We start from the raw sequence: 27,207 nt of genomic DNA on the forward strand, positions 1-27,207 counted from the left end.
TGTAAGCGAACCCCTGAAACCTTTCAGTAGCAAGTATATAGGGGGCCCCCTGAAACCTTTCAGTAGCAATAGTATAGGCGAACTCCTGAAACCTTTCTGTAGGAAGTGTATAGGCGGACGCCTGAAACCTTTCAGTAGCAAGTGTATAGGTGTACCCCTTAAACCTTTCAGTAGGAAGTGTATAGGCAGACCCCTGAAGCATTTCTGTAGCAAGAGTATAGGCGAACCCCTCAAAACTTTCTGTAGCAGGAGTATAGGTGGACCCATGAAACATTTCTGTAGCAAGTGTATAGGCGGACCCCTGAAACATTTCTGTAGCAATAGGATAGGCGAAGGAGGAGGGGGCAGGTTTGGAGGAGGTGGCATAATACGCCGCAGAAACCATCACCAACATAGGCCCCCCTATTCTCGGTGTGGGCAGCACGTGAGCGGTCCCAGGCTCTGACTCGGTCCCAGCCTCCACGAAGTTCACCCAATGTGCCATCAGGGAGATATAGTGTCCCTGCCCACCAGTACTTGTCCATGTGTTTGTCGTTAAGTTGACCTTCCCAGTAACTGCGTTGGTGAGGGCACGGTTTATGTTGCGGGAAACATGCTGTTGTAGGACGGGGACGGCGCACCGGGAAAAATAGCAAGTGTATAGGCGGACCACTCAAACCTTTCAGTAGCCAGTGTATAGGCGGACCCCTGAAACATTTCTTTAGCAAGAGTGTAGGCAAACCCCTCAAACCTTTCAGTAGCAAGTGTATAGGCGGACCCATAAAAAACATTTTTCTAGCAAGAGTGTAGGTGAACCCCTCAAACCTTTCAGTAGCAAGTGTATTGGCGGACCCCTGAAACCTTTCAGTAACAATAGTATAGGCGAACCCCTGAAACCTTTCAGTAGCAAGTATATAGGCAGACCCCTGAAATATTTCTGTAGCAATAGTATAGGCGAACTCCTGAAACCTTTCAGTAGCAAGTGTATAGGCGGACCTCTGCAGCATTTCTTTAGCAAGAGTGTAGGTGAACCCCTCAAACCTTTCAGTAGTAAGTGTATAGGTGGACCCCTGAACCATTTCTGTTGCAAGAGTGTAGGCGAACCCCTGAAACCTTTCAGTAGCAAGTATATAGGGGGGACCCTGAAACCTTTCAGTAGCAATAGTATAGGCGAACTCCTGAAACCTTTCTGTAGCAAGTGTATAGGCGGACGCCTGAAACCTTTCAGTAGCAAGTGTATAGGCGTACCCATTAAACGTTTCAGTAGCAAGTGTATAGGCAGACCCCTGAAACATTTCTGTAGCAAGAGTGTAGGGGAACCCCTCAAACCTTTCAGTAGGAAGTGTATAAACAGACCCCTAAAACATTTTTGTAGCAAGAGTATAGGCGAACCCCTCAAACCTTTCTGTAGCAAGAGTATAGGCGAACCCCTCAAACCTTTCTGTAGCAGGAGTATAGGGGGGCCCATGAAACATTTCTGTAGCAAGTGTATAAGCAAACCCCTCAAACATTTCTGTAGCAAGTGTACAGGCGTACCCCTGAAACATTTCTGTAGCAATAGGATAGGCGAAGGAGGAGGGGGCAGGTTTGGAGGAGGTGGCATAATACGCCGCAGAAACCACCACCAACATAGCACCCGCTATTCTCGGTGTGGGCAGCACGTGAGCGGTCCCAGGCTTTGACTCGGTCCCAGCCTCCACGAAGTTCACCCAATGTGCCATCAGGGAGATATAGTGTCCCTGCCCACCAGTACTTGTCCATGTGTTTGTCGTTAAGTTGACCTTCCCAGTAACTGCGTTGGTGAGGGCACGGTTTATGTTGCGGGAAACATGCTGGTGTAGGACGGGGACGGCGCACTGGGAAAAATAGCAAGTGTATAGGTGGACGACTCAAACCTTTCAGTAGCCAGTGTATAGGCGGACCCCTGAAACATTTCTTTAGCAAGAGTGTAGGTGAACCCCTCAAACCTTTCAGTAGCAAGTGTATAGGTGGACCCCTGAAACATTTCTTTAGCAAGAGGGTAGGCAAACCCCTCAGACCTTTCTGTAGCAAGTGTATAGGCGGACCCATAAAAAACCTTTTTGTAGCAAGAGTGTAGGTGAACCCCTCAAACCTTTCAGTAGCAAGTGTATAGGTGGACCCCTGAAACATTTTTGTAGCAAGAGTGTAGGCGAACCCCTCAAACCTTTCTGTAGCAAGTGTATAGGCGGACCCCTGAAACCATTCTGTAGCAAGTGTATAGGCGGAACCCTGAAACCTTTCAGTTGCAAGTGTATAGGCAGACCCCTGAAACATTTCTGTAGCAAAAGTGTAGGCAAACCCCTCAAAACTTTCAGTACACAAGTGTTAAGGCGGACTCCTGAAACTTTTCAGTTGCAAGTGTATGGCGGACCTCTGAAACATTTCTGTAACAAGAGTATAGGCGAACACCTCAAACATTTCTGTAGCAAGTGTATAGGCTGATCCCTAAAACCTTTCAGTAGCAAGTGTATAGGCGAACCCCTGAAACATTTATGTAGCAAGAGTATAGGCGTACCCCTCAAACCCTTTAGTAGCAAGTGTTAATGCGGACCCCTGAAACTTTTCAGTTGCAAGTGTATAGGCGGACCCCTAAAACCTTTCTGTAGCAATAGTATAGGTGAACCCCTGAAACCTTTCTGTAGCAAGTGTATAGGTGGACCCCTGAAACCTTCCAGTAGCAAATGTGTAGGCGGACCCCTGCAACATTTCTGTAGCAAGTGTGTAGGTGGACCCCTGAAACCTTTCAGTAGCAAATGTATAGGCGGATCCCTGAAATATTTCTGTAGTAAGACCGTAGGCGAAACCCTGAAACATTGGTGTACAAACAGTGTAGGCGAACACCTGAAAAAATGTGTTTACCAAGAGTATAGGCGAAGCCTGGAAAAATTAGTTGGCTAAGTGTATAGGCGAAGGCCTGAAAAATTGGTGTACCAAGAGTATAGGCGAAGACCTGAAAAATTTTGTTTACCAACAGTATAGACAAAGCCCAGAAAAATTAGTTTGCTAACTGTATAGGCAAGGGCCTAAAAATTGGTGTACCAGGAGTACAAGTGCACTCCTGAAAAATTGCTTAACCCCAAAGGTAGTTGAAACCCATAAACATTTTGTAAAGATACAGCTCGTTGTTGCTTAATTTCCAGCAGAGCCTGGAGGCAACCCTCCGAAAACATTGGTTTTAATGGAGCCTTTTGGCCTGCAAAAAAAGTGGCAGTTCAGCGTGATGACATGCTGTTTTAGGAGGAGGAGGGGTAAGATCCAAAAGGGATAGACTAAGCTACTTCTCCCCTTTTGTGGGGTGATAGAGGATGCATATTTCTCCTGTTGCAGCGAAAAGAGTCTTTATGATCCGCTGCTTTCCTCTGGTGGAGAAGAGAAGTCTGGGGAAATCCAGTATTTATTCATCTTAATGAGTGTAGGCATGTCGGCGCTGGCAGTTGACAGTTGGGTACACTTATCCGTGATGAACCCCCCATGGGTCGAGAAGGGTGTACACCCAGTAATCCGTGTTGGGAAGAATGCATCTAACACGAGGGTCATGGGAAAGGCAGTCTAACATGGTTAGCCATGTGTGCCAGAATCCCAGTACGCAACACATCGCTGTCCTCACTAGGAGGATGATTTTCAGGATCCTCCTCCTCTTCAACCCATAGACGCTGAACAGATGAGAGGGAAGCAGCATGGGTACCCTCTGCAGTGTGGCCAGCAGTCTCTTCCCCCTCCTCCTCCTCCTCCAATACGCGCTGAGATGCAGACATGAGGGACATACTGTCATCTCCCATCTTCTGTTCTAACTTTAAAGCGTCGGCCTTTATGCTTAGCAGCGAACTTCTCAGCAGGCAAAGCAGCGGGATGGTAATGCTAATAATTGCCGCATCGCCGTTCACTATTTGGGTAGACTCCTCAAAGTTTCTGAGGACCTAACAGATGTCTGCCATCCATGCCCACTCCTCTGTGAAGAACTGCGGAGGCTGACTACCACTCCGCCGGCCATGTTGCTGCTGGTATTCTACAATTGCTCTACGCTGCTCATGAGGCCTGGCCAACATGTGCAATGTAAAATTCCAGTGCGAGGGCACGTTGCACAGTTGTCGGTGCTCTGGCAACTGGAACCGATGTTGCAGTGTCCTGAGGGTGGCAGCATCCATGGTGGACTTGCAGAAATGCGCGCAGATGCGGTGCACCTTGCCGAGAAGGTCAGACATGTGAGGGTAGTTTTTCAGAAACCGCTGAACCACAAGAATGAAGATGTGGGCCAGGCATGGCACATGTGTGAGGCTGCCAAGCTGCAGAGCTGCCACCAGGTAACGGCCATTGTCACACATGACCATGGCTGGTTGGAGGCTCAGCGGCGAAAGCCAGAGGCCAGTCTGCTCCGTCAGACCCTGCTGCAGCTCGGGGGCCGTGTGCCTCTTGTCACCTAAGCTGATTAGTTTCAGCACGGCTTGCTGACACTTGCCTACCGCTGTGCTGCCTTGCCGCACTCTACTGACTGCTGGCGACGTGCTCACACATCTTAATTGAGAGGTAGAGGTGGTGGAGGAGGAGGGGCCAGGTTTGGAGGAGATGGCATAATACGCCGCAGAAACCATAACCAAGGTAGGACCCGCTATTCTGGGTGTGGGTAGCACGTGAGCGGTCCCAGGCTCTGATTCGGTCCCAACCTCCACTAAGTTCACCCAATGTGCCGTCAGGGAGACATAGTGGCTGTACTTGTCCACGTGTTCGTTGTTGAGTAGACCTTCCCAGTAACTGCGTTGGTGAGGACACGGTTTATGTTGCGGGAGACGTGCTGGTGTAGGATGGGGACGGCGCACCGGGAAAAAGTGTGGTGACTGGGGACCACGATGGATAGCGGCAATCACGAGAAATTTTAACAAGTAAAAAATAAGTTCAAGTTTCACCTCCCCTCATGGATAGGATCCATAGGGGAGGTGAAAATGCTCACCATGGGTCCTCCGCAATGTCCTTCCCCTTCTGCGCATGCGCGCCTGATGTCATTCATCAGGGGTGTGCAGAGAGGGGCTCGCGCCCTGGGATGTTCAAAATCCCTCTTCTCCTGGCTACCATGTGTAGCCAGAAGCAGAGAGATGTCACTGGGGACGTGATCACTGTTATCCAATGAATAGCAGTGATCATTTAAGGTTAAAAAAAAAATGTGTAAAAAAAAAGTTAAAAAAAGTAAAAAAAAAAGTTTAAAAAGTTAACACTTCATCTCCCCTCACGAATCATATTCGTGAGAGAGGATGAAATTATGTACCTAAGGCCCCCGGATTTATCTGCAGACCTTACCCCAGCTTCTGCGCATGCTCCTATCACCAAAATGGCAGACACATGCGCAAAAGCTGTGGATTGCCAGGGTAATTTAAATTCTCCCTGCTCCTGGCTACAAAACTTAGCCAAGAGCCTGGAGAGGGGGCCTGTGGTGAGCAGTTCCTGATCATGTGTTCGCCGTTATCCAATGGATAATGGCGATCACGTAAAAGTAAAAAAAAAAATTGAAGTTTCATCTCCCCTTACCGATGCGATCGGTGAGAGGAGATTAAACTTTTTACCGGAGGCATCCGTATTTGAACCCCGATGTGATCCGCCTCCGTGAACCTTCCCGGATTCTGCACATGCGGCCACCGGCAAATGACGGACACATGCGTATGAGCCGGAGAGCCCAGGAAATTTAATATCTCCTTGCTCCCGGCAACCAACAGTTGCCGAGAGCCTGGAGTAGTGACCTCGTTGAGTGGTCTCCAGTCACATGATAAAAAGGTAGTGATCTACCTTAGGCTGGTCTCACATGACAGAATTGGAATTACGGATTCCGCATGCGTCTTATCCCCGGTAATACGTGAATCATTCAAATGCATTGGATTACACAATTCCACTGACATTAGCGTGTCGGAATTATCTAATCCACTCGCAGAAAAGAGAACGCAGCAGGTTCTATTTTACGACGGATATCCGCAACATAGAGCCCATTGTGCTCCATGGTTGCGGATATACCTGCAGCCCATACGCAACTACATTGTGTACGGGCTGCAGGTACCTGTGCCATCGCTAAGCAACGGTGCGGGAAATACAAACAAAAAAAGGGGTACTGCTTATGACCACCTGCGTGAGTACGCATTTATGCTCAGTACATTACGCAGCCGTATGCAGCGAAACGGCCGTCTCACAGCTGGGATCCGCATCAGGCCTCCTTAAGTGGATTCCACATGCGGCTGTGTGAGCCCGGAGTCATTCAGATTGCTACCTGTAATACATAATTTCCAAGAAGCCCCGGGAATGCTCGCCTTCCTGCAGTTCCAGCAGCAGCTTGTTGAGCACTTTCTGTGTGAGACCGCCACACTTCCACAAGCTTACCAAGCCTCACAGAGCGCCACTTTTTACACCCCATCCCTGCCATTGAGGTCAAAAAATACCCCCCAATTTTTATTCTGTACAAGTGAGAAATGGGGCCTAGAATTTATTCAGTTGTACCCTGAAATCCAACGGGTGCTTCTTCCATTATAGGCCTTGCGATGTGTCCTGTAAGTAGATTAGGGTAACAATGGGTATGTTTCTAAACATGGGACAAACAGTGGTATTCATTTTAGGGTGAAAGTCTTCATTTATATGTGTGCTGTACAAAAAACCCAGTTTTTAAATTTACACAATTGCCCATAAAATAAAAATTGTAATTTTTTTCCTACTGATTTGCTTAGATTTTAATAAATTGTAGGGTTAAAATACACAGTACACCCCTAGATGAATTTGTTATGGGGTCTAGTTTTCAAAATAGGGTCATTTGTAGTTGTTTTCTATGGTTTGGGGCACTCAAGAACTCTACAAGTGTGCTATGGGGCATAAAAGGCCTTCAAGCAAAATTTATGTTCTGAAAGCCACCGACTACTCCTTTCATTTTGGGCCCCGTTGTGCATCCAGACATAAGATTAGGGCCATAATAGGTATATTTATGAAAATAGGACAAACAGGGGTATCCATTTTAGGGTGCAAGTCTTCATTTATATGTGCACTGTACAAAAAAGCTGTTTTTAAAATGACAGAATTGCCAAAAAAATGAAAATCACAATTTTTTCCTTTTGCTTTGCTTAAATTCATTCAAAAACTGTGGCGTCAAAATGGTCTGCAGACCTTTAGATACATTTGTTAAGGAGTCTAGTTTTCAAAATGGGGTCATTTGTGGGGGTTCTCTATGGTTTTGGTGGCTCAAGAATTCTACAAGTGTGCTATAGGGCCTAGAAGGTCTTCAAGTAAAATCTATGTTCTGAAAGCAACCTACTACGCCGTTCATTTTGGGCCCCGTTGTGCAACCAGACATAAGATTAAGGCCACAATGGGTATATTTCTGAAAACAGGACAAACCGAGGTATCCATTTTGGGGTGCAAGTCTTCTTTCATATGTGTGCTGTACACAAAAAGCTGTTTTTAAAATGACAGAATTACCAAAAAATGAAAATCTGAATTTTTTCCTTTTGCTTTGCTTGAATTCATTCAAAATTGTGGGATCAAAATACGCAGTACACCCCAAAATAAATTAGTTAAGGAGTCTAGTTTTCAAAATGGGGTCAATTGTGGGGGTTTTCTTTGGTTTTGGCCACTCTCTACAGGTGTGCTATGTGGCCTAAGATGCCTTCAAGCAAAATTTCTGTTCTGAAAGACATTGACTATTCCTTTCAGTTTGGGCCCCGTTGGGCATCCAGACATAAGATTACGGCCACAATGGGTATGTTTCTAAACACAGGACAAACAGGGGTATCCATTTTGGGGTGTCAATCCTCATTTTCATGTGCATTATAGGAAAAACATATGTCTTTAAAATGACATATTTACAAAAATGTGAAATGTTACTTTTTCTCCTCTAAATTGAATTAATTTCTGAATAAAAACTGTGAGGACAAAATACTCATGACACACCTCAGTGAATACATTAAGGGGTGTAGTTTTTAAAATAGGGTCAATTGTGTGGGTATCTATCATTCTATATCTATGAGCCTTGCAATCTTGGCTTGGTGTAGGAAAACAAAGTGTTCCTCAAAATGCTGAAAAGTAATGTTAAATTTGTATGTCTCCTAAATGGTTAAAAAACACAAAAGTTTTTCAAATGTGCATTCAGAATAAAGTAAACAGATGGAAATATATATCTTAGCAAAATTTTGTGCAGTATGTTTGCACATATTTGATATATTACAATTGAAAATGTGAAAAAATGAAATTTTTTCAAAATGTTCCCAATATTGGCACTTTTAATAAATATACACAAATTCTATTGGACTATTTTCACCACCTAAATGAAATACAACATGTGGAGAAAAAAATAATGTCAGAATCACTTGGATATGCAAAACATTTATGAAGCTATTCTATGTTAAATTGACACGTCAGATTTCCAAAATTTGGCCTGATCATTAAGGCACAAACAGGCTTTGTCACTAAGGGGTTAAATAAGAGAAATTGGCTTCCAGCTCATTGGTGTTTTTGTTTTTTTTGCCTTCGTCTGGATCGGCATTTGGGAAGGCAATAGGTCTTTTTTTTTTTGCTTAACATACTATGCTACTATGTATTAAAATTTATAGCTATCCTTACACATTCAGGACATATCTTGAATAATGTAAAGGAGGTAATTTGTGAGTCAACTCATAAGAAATAAAAGTCTAGTGCAAGTATTGAGTCCAAAGTCAGCTCCAAAAGAGTTGTCTTCCTTTTTATCTCTGGGGCCAATTATTTTATCAGAACCTAAGCCCACTGGAAAATGCTCTGATACTCAGGTAAGCCAGTCCAACCTAGCCCTCCAGTATGCCTACATTTAAAGCATTTGTCTACATAGTATGTTAGTCTGAAAGGAGACTATGTCCATCTAGTTCAGCTGGGCCCATCCGAAGAAATTATTCTTAGGGCATACGGCAATACAGAACAGGTACAAGTAGCATATACATGCATTGTGAGCTGTGCACTATTATTGCACATATAGGAATATGCAGACTATAAAGACTGAAGTTAATTTTGAATTAACATAAAAAAGTTATAGATAATTTTAGCAAATAATTAGCCATCTAGATACTACATTTTCTTTACATATTGGAGTAGTACAGCTATTAAGAAGCAGGATTTTGTCACAAAATGTGTTTGGGGATATTTTTTCTACAGAAATGCCCTCTCTCTTCATTTATTGTGTGGAAAACCTGGAAAAGGGGTGGGTTGTTAAAGTCGAAGGGGTAGAGAAAGTTCCACTCCATCCAAAGGACAGTCCAAGGTTTGGGCTGTCTAATGAGTCATATTAGCTGTCAGTTGTGAGGGCTCTTTAAGAAGTTGGCATTTACTCTCACAGGGCTTCAAGACTGAGGGAGAACAAGTGACGCTTGCTTGCAAGAGTCATGAGACTATGATGGACAAGGGTATTGTGTTGACGTGTAGTAAGACTTTCAGATAGGGAGGCTATGATGTATACATAATGGCCTGACCGCCTAGGATTGATTTGAAATGTTGAAATGAAATGTTTTTGTCTGCTTAGCAACAATGAAGCAGGTTGGAGCCAGTTTGAACAAGAATCTTCTTCTTTGGAATGAATGTATTGGTGTGTGAGTCTGTCTTAGCCAGGGAGCTGGTAATCCTGGAGCTAATTTCCTTTGAGATTGTTAAAATATTACTGAAAGTAGGATTACTGTTAGACTAGAATGCAATACAAGTCAAGTAATAAAACTCGTAGTTTGAATATTAAAGCTGTTTAAACAACTAATTTAACAGCTATCACATTACAGACATAAATATTGCTGAATTTACAATGATACCACTTGCTAATTTATTCTTTTTAATTTCTTTCAACAAATAGATGTAATCATGATGGGTGGAAGTGTTACACAAACCGGTTGAGTAATGAGTTTAAACATTTTGTCCATAAAAAGTTTCTATGCACAATTATAGCAGTAAGCAGATTGTCAGGTTATTTCTGGTTATGGCTCTAAAAAGTTGTTTATTTTAATAAAAGGAAATGATACTGCCGACGGTGCTGATACATCATTGCAAAAAATTAATATATATTGCATTTCAATTATGCAAAAAATATATTTAAAGGGGTGTTTTCTGGGAATGTTTGATTTTTTTCTATTAATGACTGACAGGTTAATCAGTTGGAGACCCACTGATTAACTGATTCCCAGAGCCATTCTCACTGTGGTAAGTGCAGGAAGCAGAAAGTGCTGATTAGGCCTTAGTCAGACGGGCGTTTTTCGCACGATTTGCGCATGCGATTCGCGCATATATAGAACTAATGGTTCGCTATGGTTTCGGTCACATGTCCACTTTTTATGCGGATATGCGATAAATTATAGGACACGACGATTCGCAGATCGCGCCTATCTGCGTTCGGCGTTTTATGTGCGCACCAAAATCATTTACTGCAGCTAGCTGCGTTTTTTTTTCGCTGGCCAGTCTAAGTTTCATGCGCATTTTGATGCGCACGGCGATTTTACTCCGGTCAGACGGGCGTTTTGCTGCGACGAATAACGCGGCTAGGTGCAGATTTTTCCCACGATTTTTCGCCCCCGGTCACGCAATTTGCGCATGCGCATCCATCATGCGATCCGCAAATCGCTCGAAAAAACGCCCGTCTGACTAAGGCCTTATAGTGCAGCAGCCTTGGTTGGTATGGCAGGCGCAGCTTCCGGGGAGGTTTTCTGCTTCCTGTACTAACTGCAGTAACAGCAACTATGGGAATTAGCTGATCGGCAGGGATCTGAGCAGTGGGCCACTGACGATCAGCCATTGATGGCTTGTCAGTCATCAATAGAAATAAAATTATAAAGTCCCAGAATACCCCTTTAAACTCTGTATGTAATTTCCTATTAGAGTTTTCCAATATGCATATGTCTTTTATAGCTCTAATTTTATATATATGTGCTTTAAATAACAGAGTGCATGTTGTAACGTAAAATTAATGCTTTGAGAAAAGTAAATATATTTCTATGGATAAGCTTGTACAAACAAATGTAGAAACATAGAAGATTGCCAACAGAAACAGACTACATTTATTCTGTCCTTACATTATTTCATTTTTATTTCTCTTAGGATAAATATATGCTTATCCAAGGCATATTAAATTCACTTCCTGTAGATTTTCTAACCACATCTGCTGGAAGTTTTTTTCCAGCATCTACTATTCTATAGTTAAAACAATATTTTCAGACATTGTTCCGAACTTTGTTCCAAAATAAATTCTAAATTGTCCCCCCTTTTTTCTTTCAATGTTGCCTCTTATGTTTAAGTCACCAATTATTGCAATAGCCCTCTATAATGCCAAGTAATTTCGCCTACCAACAGGTTTTCATAATCCTCAATTTTTTCCTTGATACCAATTCCAATCACAGTTCATGGTTTAGTTCGCATTCCAACCCTGAGGCTGGGTTCACACAGGGCGGATTCCCGTCGGAAATCTCGCGGTTTGGCCGCAGCAAAAACCGCAAGATTTCCGCCGGGAGAACCGCCGCGGTTTAAGCCGTGGCGGCTTTGAAGCGGCTCGGCAGCATGCTTTTCCGTTGCGGCCGGCGTTCCCATAGAGGAGAGCGGGGCCGCGATGTAAATAAACAAAAAAGGAAAGGTAAACAGACCTGCTCAATCTTTGGAAGCCGCGGTTTCAACCGGATTTACCGCAGCGGATTAGCCGTCCCGTGTGGACGAGATTTCTGAGAAATCTCATCCACATGGCTGGCTAACCCCGAGATTAGCGGCCGCGGGCGGTTTTGCCGCGGGCGGATCTGCTGCGGCAAAACCGCGGCAAATCCGCCCTGTGTGAACCCAGGCTGAGAGTTTCTAGCTCTTTGAAATCCACAGTAATTCTAAATACCTACAGACTAATGACATAAATGCTAACTCTATCTTTTCTTACTCTCTTTCCTGTACAACGTGTATCCAGGTATGAGTATTTCCCAGTGATTACAATCCTTAAATCAGGTCTCCATTTTCCAGTTTATCCCTAGATATGATCGTCATTAGTTTGCTTGTCATCTAAGCTTCGTATACATTGTAAAGAGAACATTATTTTTTTATTTATTCCTAGCAACATCATCAACTGCATCTACCATACCAAGTACTACATTTATGGAGTTACCAACACACTACTAGATCATAACTACTGTAGCTGAGGACAGAAATTGTCCGCATAAATTTAATTTGTCCCTTTTATGTAGCCTAAATGTCCATCAAAATATATTCTGAATTCCTTAACAAGTACTTCTCTACCTATATGTGATGGATTCAAACTATCCTTTTTGTACAACTCCTTAGTAGACCACCCACCAACATAATGACTAACATACCGATATCTATATGTAACTATATGTAACTGAACCTGTTAATTCACAAAGCTCACGGCTTTATCGTGTGTTCCCTAAGGCCAGAAACTGGTGTGCGTGTTTTAACACAGTGGTACTAATGAATAGAAAACAACATGTCCAAATATTGTGCATTTATATAAGAAAGGTAGAATAAAAAAACAAATTTCCATAATGTCAAATAGCACTACAACATAGAGTATGTATAATTCAACGACCAAATGCAGCACTTTTGCCAATTATCTGATGCCCAGAGGCTAGCCTTTTGTACAAGTTTCTTCCACAGAGATATTTAGAAATTGCCATCATAATCGTAAAAATTTGACTTGGTCATTCTCTTCTGTATTTCAAGAACTAAATGGAAAATAGATGTTTTTAATTGTTTAACCCTTTAGATTTGTTGAGTATTAATACATAATGGAGAAAAAAATCTCCTTCTGCTAACAGCGTTTATCAGTAAAATTGCCTCAGAATTTGCTCCAAATTTACTGAATATATGATGTACCCACCTGCCATAGGCTGTGCCTTAAATACATGGTATTTGTCAAACATTTATAAATGTGACACATGGGTGCATCTTTTAGAAATCCAGATTTTTGGCAAAAGTTTTATGTACTGTATGTGTCTTTTTTGTTTCACTGATTTTTATTACATTTTTAAATTTCTAAAGAGTGGAGCAAATGCACATTTAGGGTGGCTTCACGCAAACGTGTTTTTCTGCGTGCATACGCGTGCACAAAAACACGCTTCTATTTGCAACAATGCATTCCCTATGGTGTGTGCACATGTCCATGCTTTACAGGCGTGTGCCTGCAAAGATAGGACATGCGTGCACCATTGGGAATGCACGCATTGTTTTCAATGGAGCTGCAGCTGCTGCCGGTGGCTCTATTGAAAACAATGGTCTGCCGGCACGCCTGCATTCTTTTTCAGGGAAGGGCTTTATATATAAGCCTTTCCCTGAAAAAGAAAAATTTTAGTGTAAAAAAAATAAAATAAAAAATATACTTACCTGTCCGCTGCTGCCGTGACCCCTGCGGGGATGAAGAACACATGTTTCCTTCATCCTCGCTAGTTAAAGGAATTCCCTGCTGCTACATCTGCCACATCTGTGACAGATGCAGCAGAGGAATTCTTCAATTCTCTACAGCAGCTGTCACACGTCAGCTGCGGTAGAGGATTCTGCTGCCAACAATTGATTTCAGGGAAGGGCTTTAAATATAAGCCCTTCTCTGAAAATCCAGTAAAAGTGCTTTAAAAAAGCATAAAAAAGCATAAAAAAATATTTAAAGCCCTCCCCCGAAAAAGAATGCAGGGGTGCCGGCAGACCATTGTTTTCAAAGGAGCCACCGGCAGCAGCCGCGGCTCCATTGAAAACAATGCACGGACCTGCATTCACGTGAGTTTTTGTACGTACATGGGTGCACACCTACGTATGCACCTATGTATGCACAAAAAACCCTCGTGTGAAGCTACCCTTATAAACTGTATGGGTCTTGAGTACTGCTTCCATACTAATAATTTTAGCAGCTATGAGCCTCGTGTGGTGCAGAGTGTAAGCTCTCGCCTACAACCTGAAGGTTGCAAGTTCAATCCCTGGATGATTCAGGTAGCCGGCTCAAGGTTGACTCAGCCTTCCATCCTTCTGAGGTCGGTAAAATGAGAACCCAGCTTGGTGGGGGGTAATAAATACCTGAAAGCGCTGCGTAATAAGTTGGTGCTATACAAATACCAAGATTTATTTATTTATAACTAATTAAAAGAATTGTATGTTTTCACACAGCATTATGCAGTTGCACCATTTTACTTATGAGACTGGGAAGGGATGAGTTACATATTTCAAATGATCCAATAAACAATGTCTTCTTCTTGAATCAACAATGTGTCTTTCTGCTGAACACTGGAAATCTCAGAACTCCAGTATTGTACGAATGCTGTAGATGAAGAGAGTGAGAAAAACACCATTACTGCTAACGGTGAAAGTAAAAACATTCAGAAATATACATAGTGATTATTACTATTCATGTAATATTAGTTATCAGTAAGTTACAAATGCAGCAAACTTATCTCAGATTCTACAGGCCCTTTTACACGGGATGAGTATTGTTCAAAAATCATTCAAATGAGTGAAAATAAACGATAAACGTGTAAAAGCAGCCAGTGATCAAATGACGAAGGATAAATTGTTCGCTTTTTATTCATCGTTCATTTTATGCAGGCATAAAAATGATCGTCGCAGTGAACGACTGAACGACTCTCTTGTTTGAACGAGATACCTCTGCAGTGCTCACTTCAATGGAAGCCGTCTGTGCGTAGCCCACACAAAATCACAGGATGCTGCAATTTCTCACCCGCGAGCGGAAAATCGCAATTGATTGAATCGTTGATTGTCATTGCATGCTATGGGTTGGATTAGCTGTGGATTCCCGCTCCAGATTACGCAATGCAAATCCGCCCATGTGCAGGAGGCCTTAAAATTACCTGTGTGAATAAGCCTTAGTGATTTATTAATGATGATTTGGTAAACTGAATTTTAAGGTATATCTATTATTTTTTGTCATAAATTAGTAGCACGTGTAGACAAACTGTATGAAACTTTATAACTTACTAACCCCTGCATGGTTCACAAAGTAGCTGTGACTGTGGCAGAGCTAAATAGACTGCCAGTAAGAGTACAATACACTGCAATACAGAAGTATTGCCATATATTGTAGAAGCAATCAGCCGATCAGAAGCTCAAGTACACCAGTGGGACTAAACAAAAGTAAAATAATAAACTTTTCTAAGTGTTAAAAATATAATTTTAGTTCAAACCTTCCTTTGAAACAGTAAAAAAAAAACAAAAAAACATAATTGGTATATGTGTAATAGTCCCAACTATTAAAATATCACATTATCCTGCACAATGCCCATCATAAAAATAATGCATTTTTTGAGCAGCTCATAGCCCAAAAATGAATAAAATCTGATCAAAAGGTTGTGTACACCCAAAAATGCAGCATCAATACAAGGGAAATAAAACACCTCAGGTCACACATAAGAGGTTCCGAAAGAAAATCATGCTTATATAAACCTACAATAGGCGCAACAAATCTCATTGTCATGCATATAGTAAAGTGTTACCACATAACCGAGGATCTAGGTATCCCTGTGCCTGACACGCATGTTTCGCCCTTAACTTCATCCTTGGTCCCCCAGATTTCCAGGCCCTCGGTTATGTGGTAACACTTTAGTTTAATAAATCTATTGCTAAGCTGTTTTCTCTGTACCATGTACAGAGAAAACTACAGACTCTCCTCCATAGCTGTCAATTTATGGTGGAAGTGCTGCTCATTCTTCTCTTACAGCCACTTGCAGGATTGGCTTGGTAGCCATGCTAGGCTCTGCCCCCTCCGGTCCAAGACTCAGATGGGCAGAAGGGGAAACAGTGAAGGCAATCAGATTGTCAGTTAGGAGCTCTGCCACAGAGCAGAAGTAGGGAGCAAGGAAGACAGAAGCGCCAGTGATACAGCTCTACAAGCATTATTTTCATGGTAGACTCTGCTCCCTTAGTGATGCAGCGCTCAAACTGCTGGTAGCATTTTGGGACACTAATTGGAATCAAGCCTCAACGTTTATGTACAATGCTTATAAAGTGTTTGCAAACTGATTCTGAATCCTGGAGGATTATTTAGTTAACAATGAATGTTGTAAAGTGATGATGTTTAACCCTTTGCTGCCAGTGGCATAATGTATAGAGTATTGAAATTGTTGCTTAATGATGTATGTAGAGTGTAACGTGACTGCAAGTTTTCTGGACAGTTAGAAAAAGTAGTAATGCATGGAAGACCTCACGTTGTAGTGGTATGCATGACGTAGTATGTCCTGGGTGTAAGGACATGGCATATATGGGGTGTAAGAGTTTGAGTTCCCTATAGACTTTTATGGGCAGTATGAGTAATCACCCCCCACTACTTCCTGTTCTCAGTCTTATCTCTGTTACTAGAGACAGGCTCATTGGACAAGAGGCAGTGGACAGCAAATTAGAGGGAAGTGCAACCCCTGGTGGCCAGTACTTTAAAATGATGTTTCAGTACAGAAACGTGATTCTAAGTAAATAAAGTGATTTTCACATTTGCTATCATATTGTTATCATATTGACTATCACATAAGTACAAGCTGTTTCAAATGTCAGTGACTATTTAAAAACATGGTAGGTATATTAATCTATATTTATCTGAGGAGCAATTGAAACATACCTTTCACCTTTACGCAACAGATCAAAACCTTTATTAATTTCATGAAACGGCAATTTGTGAGTCACCAACCCATCCACTTTGAACTTCTTAGCAATCAGATCTGATACTAGTTTAGGAACGCAGTCCTTGCTTTTAAAGCCTGAACAGAAAAAGATGATTGGTAGCTTTCTACAATATAATAAAATAGCATTTTTGTATCCTAACTATATGCGTTTGTTACCTCCAAAAATTGCTCCTTTCATAGTTCGTCCAGTAAGAAGCAAGTGTGGTGAAAATGAGAGTGTTGATTCTGAAGGAGCCACTCCAACTACCACAGCAGTGCCACAACTGAAGTGGCTGGACAGTAGTGCAGAAACCTATGTAGAAACATATGGAGAGCATTGAACAAGACATCTAAAAGGATATTCACATAAATCACATGTGATACATTCCTTGCAGATTGCGGAGTTTCGCCCATTGCTTTCAACAGGTCCGGTGCTGCTGCGAAGAAATGGTTTCCTATTGATTATCTTATTTCCGATCCATTTTTTGGTCTTCAAACTACTAACAACCATTTGACCATGAGTATGTATGCTTGTGTGTGGATGATTCTTATGTTTCGTCCCTGGTGACATAATCGCTCCACCCTTGGTGACGTCATCGCAGGTCCTACAATATATATAAAACACAGAGCCTGACCGACAGAAGAACAACAAAGTTAGGGTTCTTGGAAGCGGATGACAAAAAAACAAAACAAGAATACAACTAAGCTGTTATTATTACAGACACAACTTAGCATCCTGACAGAAGACACCGACCTACTGCCACCACAGAGATCCGGTGGGCTGAAGGACCTGCAGTGATGTCACTACTGTTGGAGGAGCCATTGTGCAGTTTTGTCAAAGAGATCCACTGGGCTGAAGGACCTTCAGTGATGTCACTGCTGTGGGAGGAGCCATTGTGCAATTTGGTAGAAAGTACTGTATACTGGATAAGCCAACAACAGCCACCAGGACCTGTGATGACGTAACCGTCATGTGATCACCTGTGTCGGTGGAGTCAGGCATCACATGATAAGAGGCTGATCACTGTATCCATGAGTCTGCTGAGCTGATGATGTCTTGAAATCAGCATGGATGTACCACAGCTATGTGTGTGATGTGTGTGAATCAGGATGCATGTAGTAGAGCTGTGTGTGTGATGTGTGGGGCTTATAATGGATGTAGCATGTAGTAGAGCTGTGTGTGTGGGGATCATAATGGATGTACCATGGAGCACAGCTGTGTGCATTGTGCCACCAGAAACACTGGTACTATAATTTCCTAATAACTGCTGGTCTTTTAATATGCCGCGCAAGTGCCTCTGTGGAGGTATTGCAGCAGAATTAAACAGTTGTTGCTGCTGGGTTCCCCTAACTGATTACAACATACCACTGCTGGTCTCCACATTAGAACACCCTGTGATCAGTTTGTTGTTCGTGGGTTCTCCAAAAAATACAAGTCATTTTAAACTTTGACACATTCCATATCAAAGTAAAGCTAGTTATGAAAATGGAGTCTCATTGATGTCTCTAGGTTGGACATTATTAAATTCAATACCAGAGACTACATCATTTGGAACATAATACCTTGGACTCAGAGAAAGACTCTATCCAGGTTGGAATTCTGAACAACAAATAGCATGAACCCTATATAATCTGTCTGCAATATCTCAGGACAGAAAGAGTAATTATATAGAAAACGTAACACTGTAAGTTCTCCTGATCTTATATTTTTAAATGGAACTAAAGTTTTTCAAAAGTCACCAAATGGCAACATCCCTAAGTGACCTGGCATTTACAGTTTCTAGTAACAACATCCTGGCCATCATTGTTCTGGAGGAGTTTACTTTTCCACGTTTTGCATGTAAAATAGAGACAGCTGGGAATAAATCATTTTTACGAATGCCAATCTTTTATTATTCTCTCAAGCTACATGTTTTTATTTGACCTAGATTAGGCCTCGGATGCAAAGCAAGCTTTAGTTTAATTAAACATTATTTCTCAGTTACAAAAATGTGTTGTTTTTAAATCAAAATAACAGATAGAAAAAACTTAAATTGCATTTGTTAAGACTTTATTGTAAGTGTAACCTTAGGGCTCAGTCAGACGAGCGACTTCATCATGTATGTATAGGCATGCCGGACACATGAAAAAAAACATGTGGCCAAAGCTAAAATTTGCACATAATTAGTGCGGACCCTATCACATCCAGGGGGTTCACTTTATAGTCAATAGGGCTGGTGGAAGCAGCGTGGGCGCCATTGAAAACATAGTGAGAAGATTGCGCTTCTCTGCCACTGCTGTGAAAGGGGATTCCTTCATCCCCACAGGGAGTCTCCTCATCTCTGAACACTGTGACAGCATTGAATGGTCATGATTGGTCACAGCGCTCAGCCAATCAGAGGCAGCACTTCCAAAAGGTGGGGATTTTTCAACCCTGGCCAGAAGAAATGAAAGGGGGGGGGGGATGCCCTCACCACAGAACAGCAACCAAGTACAGAGGACTGCCCAGGGGGTGAGTTGCCATTGCTGGTGAGTGAGCCACTTGATCTCTTCCTACAGACCAGCATGAGCAACCCCCTAGGTGAGATGGCAGCTAAAGTGGTACTGGGAGATCCTCCCAGATAGCATCTGCTCAGACCCTGCTTTTACTGAGGTGATGAGCTCGAACTGTAGGGATTGCCACATTTACTAGCATCACCACCTCTAGAGGACCTCCTGAGGGAGCCTTCCAGACAGGACCCTTACCTGCCTCAAGCTGCCCTTTCTTCTTCTACCCCTCCTGCGAGGGAGTGCCTGTGGAGGCCACAGCGATACCATGCTGGAGACAGATTTGTGGAGAGTTGGTACCCCCCATAGATCCTGGTCCTCCAGGACAATGAGGAAGTCAAAAGTCTCCTGTCTGCGCACCTCTTACCTTTCCTCTGGGAATATGGAGATTCAAATTTCAATTTCTTATTTCTGGACAACCAGAAAGACTGTTCCGTAGGTCCACCTTACTTTGTCCTAGCTGAGGTACCCCGGGGTTCGACTTTAAATCACCCTCAAGCAACAGAGGGAACCAGACAGCGATATGGTAATTGTCCATATGATAGTCTGACCATGGCTGTTCTGAGCCAGCAGCAGACCTGAAGGACAGTGAGTATTCAGAGGTAAAGGCTTACTTGTATAAGAGTCCTTCCCTGTGTTCGTCCACTACCATAGAGTACTGCAGCACCAATCCGACTCCCACAGGATTTAGTGCTGAGTCAGAAATGGAGGAGCCCACCGTTCCCTACCCTAAGGTAACATGGTGTTAAGAGACTCCCATATTGTCTTTCTTGAACTCTGTTTCCAGAAACTTTGTTTTCTCTTGATTTACCCAAAAGGACTAAAAAGCTATTATACCCCAGTGCATCATTTAAAAATGCGTGTTATTTTTCTGACATTTATTTCATAATGTGTTTTTTTTGCCATGTTTAGTGTAACGTTATAAAATGTTGAAGTTAACGTGCAGGAGCGTGACAGGAGTTTATGTAAAGGTTTGCATTGCTACTGAATGTGCATAAGTTTGAATGAGATGTATAAATGAGTTAGGAGGTTTATCTGCATGTCCCCACTTAATCCACTTAATGTGTGCCAGTGTCTGACTGTTATCTAGTCTGTCTCAGAGTATACAGCCTCATTATCATTTTTTCTAGTCAACTCGGTTGGGAGTATTGACTTCTAGCTATCACCCTTCACGTAATTTTTTCAGGGGAAGTGATGGTCATTCCACTTACCTCTTGTTTGTTTAAACCTGCCAGTCACCCTCTTCAATTCTTTTGTCTAGCTGCAGTGATGTATTCTCTTTTTTGTTTTCATTGGTCTTTGGGGAGAAGAGTTATGTAGGTGCTCCATAGCAATGTTAGTGAATCCTGGATTTCGTCCAGCGTAACAGTATTCTCTGGTGGTTATGACCATAACACTTCCCATACACGCTGCTTTTCAAAGAAAGTGACGTCCTGAGTAGCCTGAGTACACTGGGATGGGTAAGCTCTGAGTAGTAACCAGAGGGGGAGTAAGTGTTAAGGTTTTGCCTTGCATCCCCTATGACTGTGCAGATGGTTCTTCAAATGATTTATGGGTACAGCACTAAGACCTGACCAACTCCAGACCTATACTCTAAGGCGCCGGGGTTGGTTTGTTTTAAGTAAAGGGGACTGTAGTGGTCCAGAATTAATGAGGCCCCTCCATAAGTATGAATGGGTTTTTCTTGTGCATTTGTATTGTCAGTATCTTTTATGTGAGTGAATTTAATGTGTATTGCACCTCTGCAGCACTGAATGGGTTAATGTCTGGGTGATGTCTGAAAATGTATCTTATTGTATGTCACGTGATTATGTTTCATATATGTGTTTGCAAGGTGAGTGCGAGTTAGTTAGTCTTTATGCAAAAGTCAGTGCAGGGTGCAGAGTTGGGAGTTTGTTGGGAGTTTGCAAGTGATCCACACAGACACAGATCAGCCTGTGTGTGCCCATAATGGATGAGGCTGAGCAACATTCACCCAGGCCTTCTTGCTACTAATGCAGAGAGAGAGAGAGTGAGAGGAGCTGCCATGTAATGCTGGGTGCTACCGCCAAGTGTGAATGTTGACCAGTAGAGAGTTGGAGAGAAAAAGAGAGTGGCTGGGAGCAGAACCCCACAGATAGCTGGGACTGTGGACTCATCTATGATCCTATGAATCCTCCCTGTGACACCACCATTTTGTTTACACCATTATCCTGGGGGCATATGTAAAGTGTTGGACTATACCTGTTCTACAAGTAAACAAGCTCTACTGATCATTTCCGGTTTTGCTCTGAAATGTTATCCCTGTGTGTGGACTCTTTATTGCCATCTTGTTTTCACCGCAGAGGACGGAACAGTGGGGTCACGAGTGACAAAGGACTTAAGGTAAACCACATACTGGGTTGCCCTGTGAAACTCCCCTAGCAGTTACTTGGATGGGTCCCATGTTACCCCCAGGGGAGGAGATGGTAGAGCCCCGTGTCAAGGCCTTTTCTACCCCGCTATCTCCTCAGCTATGGGCCTGGTCCATAGACGCTGCACAAGTTTTAACAGGGCCTAGTAATGAAATCAGAAAAAGTTTTTAAACTTGGAAATACTGGATTATTTGAGCAGAGTGAACACATGTAATTACTAAGAGCCACTGATAGTTTGTAAGGAGGTAGAATTCCCATGCTCCCCTTTAGACATCGCAGTGCCTCTGCCATTGTGACAAATGGCTGATGGCCACAGCACTGAGCCCTGACCCCTACCTATCTGAGAGAGAGCAGTGACCCAAGAAGAAGGCTCTTGTCAGTGCCAATGTGAGGGGGCTTCAAGCACTATGTTGGAAGGTCCCCATTCCCGTGTAGCGATGCCAGCAAGAGAGCCTGATGATCCAAGGGCCAAGAATCACAGGTGGTGTGGAAGGAAATGGAGAATTCCTTCCATCAGTGACTTGCTCCTGAAGCAGATGATGGCGCTGTAGACCGAGAAGCTCAGAGCAGCACTGCAGGATATATGAGACCTGCCAACAAGACAAGATAGTGTGCACACTATGGACAATGAGATTGATGGACGTGTTTGGACTGGGGAAGTACCTCCCTGAACAGACTGGGATGCATGGGTTGCAAAATGGTGTTAATGGTTACGAGTTACCTGTCAGTCAGTGAGGGACGTTGGGTGTAGTGCACTTAGTGAGCAATGAGACTATTCATAATGTAAAGTGTATTGTAACATGTGTAGCCAGTTAAAGGGTGAAGTTGTGGATGGGGTATATTTCCCTCCCAGGCTCTTAGTCTGGACAGGGTGGAGATCCGGGTCCATAGCTTCACCCTAGTTTTCAACTCAGCTGTGGGCACTGACGTCGTTACTGGAGCATAAAAGACTGCAGCTCCAGGGAGCCAGTGTCTGACAAGCTGAGAAGAGAGCAACATCTTGCAGCGTGGACCTGAGCACCTTGCGTGGTGTATCTTGCGCATATTGCGTTGAAATGGACTTTTTCTGTTGTTTACCTGAATAAAGCTGAAGTAAGCTTACCTGCAAGCGCAATGCAAGCCCCAACCCCCATCATGGAGGAGTTGTTGGCGCGGATGGACTGGCTAACGGATGTCCTCCTCAAACATCCAGCCTTGAGGAAGGACGGAGCTCCGACTACAGCCAGGCCCAGAGAGACTGTGCATGAATTTCTGCAAAAATATTGAGGCCTATCTGACTGTGTTTGAGAGAACCGCCTAACGAGAGAAACTCCCCAAGGCTGAGTGGGTCGAGGTTCTAGCACCGTTCCTCACGGCAGAACCACAGAAGGTATACCAGGACCTCAGTAGTCACAAGGTTAATGACTACGCCAGGTTAAAAGCAGAGATCCTGGCTCGTCTGGGTGTTACGGCAGCGATCCGGGCTCTGAGAGTGCACAATTGGAGGTATAGGTCCGACCAATCAGCCAAGTCGCAGATGTTTAACCTGTAGGATCTCGTAAAAAAATGGCTGGAGCCGGACGTGTGCACACCCGCCCAGATGGTCGATAAGGTTGTGGTGGATCGTAATATCCATGCCCTGCTGACAGATCTGCAACGCTGGGTCGGCCATGGAGGATCCAAGGATGCTAACCAGCTGGTAGATCTGGTCAACTGCTACATGGCGACTGAGAACTACCTCCGGGATGTCTGTTCTGTCCAGACCCCCGCCACGAGTTCCAGACCTGCACTGGGTAAGAGACCACTAGGTGCCGGAGGAAATCTGTGGCATGGCGGAAAGGAGGTCGGGACACCAGAAAGGGCACCATTGGAGTTAAAAGGCTCTGATAGCCCCAACCAGTTTCCTAAGCCAAAGAAACCAGGGAGTTTGAGGTGCTGGAGATGCCAGGAGCTCGGGCAAGTGTTGGCTCAGTGCCCTATGACCAATGAGCCCATGGAGTGTGACGGTGCTTGGCCTATTTGCAATGCCTCACAGAGACTAGAGACTGAGCCACAACTGTGTCGTGTAAGTGTAAACCACCATTCTGTGGAGGCTCTGCTGGACTCAGGTAGCCTGGTCACCTTAGTGCATGCTAGCCTGATAGAAGGAGGCTTCATACTGGGTAAGCACATAAGTGTGATATGTATACACAGTGACACAAGGGTGCATCCTATGGCACAGTGTAACTTTGAAACTCATGTCGGAACTGTGACCTACGATGTAGGTGTTGTCAAAGGATTGATTCACAGTGTGATATTGGTGCGTGATTTTCCTGTATTCTGGGACTTATGGGGAAAAATGATAATCCCTTCTAAAGAGACTGATACAAACCCAGCTGACTTTACACCTCCGCAGGATAGCGGGGTCTATGTGGACATTGAACCAGAGAATGTAACTTTTCCTTTACAGGTCTTGGCTGGAGATGACGCTGAGGAGGAAGCCTACCCCTCGGTTCAGGAAGTGTTTGATCTGGAGGATGCGCCTGAGAACTTTGGGACAGCCCAGTTAAGGACCCCACTCTTATCAATGCCAAAGAAAATATCGTAGTAATAAATGGTGTGCTACAGGAACCAGGTTCTGACCAACAGTTTCCTCATTTTGCCATGAATGATAACTTGTTGTATAGAGTAACAGAAATAAGCGCGAAAGTGGTGGAAGAGTTGGTCGTGCCAAAGCCGTACAGGGCCAAGGTGCTAGACTTAGCACATACTCATGTGTTAGGAGGACATTTAGGAACTGATAAAATGCAGGATAGAATTCTTCAAAGGTTATTCTGGCCAGGGGTTAACAAGGACATAAAGGAGTACTGTGAGTCGTGCCCCATCTGTCAGATCCCCACTCCTGTGTCACACTTCCGCAGTCCCTTAGTGCCTCTTCCGATTATAGAGGTTCCCTTTGAAAGAATTGGAATGGATTTAGTGGGTCCCATAGTCAAGTCAGCTAGAGGACGTCAATACATTTTGGTCGTATTAGATTATGACACTCGATACCCTGAGGCGATCCCTTTAAAAAGCCCTACTGCCAAAAATATTGCACAAGAATTATCCCTTATGTTTTCCAGAATAGGTCTTCCTAAGGAAATCCTCACGGACCAAGGGACCTCGTTCATGTCCAAAGTAACGAAAGAATTGTGCCAACTCTTTAAAATTGATCACATACGAACCTCGGTATATCACCCTCAGATGGACGGGTTGGTGGAGAGGTTCAATAAAACCCTGAAGCAAATGCTAAAGTAGGTAGTAGAGAAAGATAGTCGGGACTGGAACCGTCTGTCACCTTATCTCATGTTCCCCATAGGGGAAGTACAACAGGCTTCCATAGGCTTCTCGCAATTTGAGTTGCTATACAGTCGGCACCCCAGAGGGTTGTTGGATATAGCTAGAGAAACCTGGAAGACCGAGTCTACTCTCTATAGAAGTGTTATAGAGCACATGGCTGAGATGTAGGACCGCATTAATACTGTAATGCCCATTGTCAAGGAACACTTGCAGAGGGCACAGGAGGCCCAAAGCAGGGTGTACAATCGTTCTGTTAGGGTGAGAATGTTTAGCCTGGTGACTGAGTTCTCATCTTGGTGCCTACCGTAGAGAGTAAATTCCTCACTGGATGGCAGGGTCCCTATGAAATCGTTGAGAAGGTAGGCAATGTAAACTATAGAGTGCATCAGCTGGGGAAAAGGAAGCTGTATCAGGTATACCATGTTAATTTAATAAAGCTCTGGAAGGATAGAGAAGCTTTGGCTACCTCAAGTATCAGTAGGGGTGGGCCGCAGCCCTCCCTGCCCGATGTTAGAGTTGGTGAGGCCCTCTGGGTGTGCCAATGGCAGGAGGCAAAAGAGTTCCTACAAAGAAACAGAGACAAATTCTCTGACAGGCCCGGTTGTACACACATCATAACGCATGATATCATAACTGAACTCTGGATGAAGGTAAACTTAAAACCGTATAGGATTCCAGAAGCACTTAAGGAAGCAGTTTCTGCCGAAAAAACGGCCTTCTCTACCCCAGAGGGCCTGTTTCAGTACAAAGACATGGCGCACCTGCTACCTTTCAAAAGTTAATGGATTGGATTTTGAGGTCTCACCGTAACTATTCTGCCATGTACCTAGACGATATCGTAGACTATAGTACCGATTGGGAGAGTCACATTGGGAAGGTACAGGCGGTAATGGATGCCATAAAACAGGCAGGTTTAACCTTAAACCCTGAAAAATGTGCACTAGCCCTGGAGGAAGCCAAGTACCTTGGCTGTGTTATTGGCCATGGCGTCATTAAACCCCGGGTCAACAAGGTAGAGGCCATACAGGCATGGCCTAGACCTTTAACAAAAAAACAGGTCAGAGCCTTTTTAGGAATGACCGGGTACTACCGTAGGTTCATGCCTAGTTTTGCCTCCATTGCAGCACCACTTACAGACTTGACGAAGGGGGCAAGTCGGTAATGGTGGCATGGACAGCCGAGGCCAAGCAGGCCTTTCAAAATTCAAAGTCAGCCCTTTGCCAACAGCCAGTATTGATAACGGCCGACTTCTTGAAAGAGTTTATTGTGCAGACGGATGCTTCTAATGTAGGGTTGGGAGCAGTGTTGTCCCAGTCCATAAACGGGGAAGAACATCCAGTACTGTATTTAAGCCGTAAACTATCTCCTGCGGAGAAGAATTATGCTGTTGTTGAACGTGAGTGTTTAGCAGTAAAATAGGCACTGGAAACGTTAAGATACTATCTCTTGGGGAGAGAGTTCAAATTGATGTTAGACCATGTCTCCTTGACCTAGATGAAGCAACATAAGGAAAAGAATGCGAGGGTGACGAGATGATGTCTTTCACTTCAAAACTTCAAGTTCACCCTTGAATATAGGCCAGGCAAGTCACAAGGTAATGCTGATGCCTTGTCTAGGGTGCATTTTCGGGACACCAAAAAGGCCCAGCCCTCCGGTCTGGAGAAGAGCAGGGGGGATATGTAGGTAGTTAAAGGGTGAAGTTGTGGATGGAGTATATCTCCCTCCCAGGCTCTTAGTCTGGATAGGGTGGAGATCCAGTCCATAGCTTCACCCTAGCTCTCAACTCAGCTGTGGGCACTAACCCTGTTACTGGAGCATAAAAGACTGCAGCTCCAGGGAGTCAGTGTCTGACAAGCTGAGGAGAGAGAAACATCTTGCAGCATGGACCTGAGCACCCTCCGTGGTGTACCTTGTGCATATTGGGTTGAAATTGACTTTTTCTGTTGTTTACCTGAACAAAGCTGAAATAAGCTTACCCGATTTCTAGTACAGAGTGTCTGTGCCGCCCCACACCCTGAAGTACCGTCTCACACAGGGAACAAGGCATTTAAATCAGTGGCGCTTGGTGCTAGTTTGTGTAGTGGCGTTATACGTCATTCTAAGATTACGTGAGACGAGACCGTTCAGGAGTATATTTTCACCAAAGGTGCGTTGAGTTCCCAAGGACTATGGGGAGTACTATGGGGATGTGTAATGAAAGAAGTTTGAAGTGTCTTGTCCCATTGAAATCATCCCCTTATATGGTAATATGTAATGTATATGGTGGCGAGAGACACTTAGGGATGAAAGGTGTATTTTAGATCGCAGTAGGGTTATTGTCACTTAAGAGAATTAATGCTGAGTTAGTATGCAAATTTAAAGTACGCCGCCCTCCTATTGAGCATAACTAGTAA

The 27,207-nt window shown here is 43.7% G+C and overlaps 1 protein-coding gene across 1 annotated transcript in view; it reads right to left on the reverse strand.

Annotated features, from left to right (window-relative positions):
* Positions 1–14,162: 14,162 nt before the first annotated feature.
* Positions 14,163–27,207, reverse strand: part of LOC136572953 (alcohol dehydrogenase 1-like) — a gene marked incomplete at its 5' end in the record, with an annotated part of 44,732 nt that continues 31,687 nt past the window's right edge. Inside the window, 3 exons of the mRNA XM_066573998.1 lie at positions 14,163–14,251; positions 16,556–16,694; positions 16,776–16,911. Coding sequence (XP_066430095.1) covers positions 14,227–14,251; positions 16,556–16,694; positions 16,776–16,911 — 300 coding nt within the window. The remainder of the gene's footprint in view (positions 14,252–16,555; positions 16,695–16,775; positions 16,912–27,207) is intronic.

The sequence above is a fragment of the Eleutherodactylus coqui genome, chromosome 7 (assembly GCF_035609145.1).
Source record: "Eleutherodactylus coqui strain aEleCoq1 chromosome 7, aEleCoq1.hap1, whole genome shotgun sequence".
In the NCBI taxonomy this organism is placed as follows: Eukaryota; Metazoa; Chordata; class Amphibia; order Anura; family Eleutherodactylidae; genus Eleutherodactylus; species Eleutherodactylus coqui.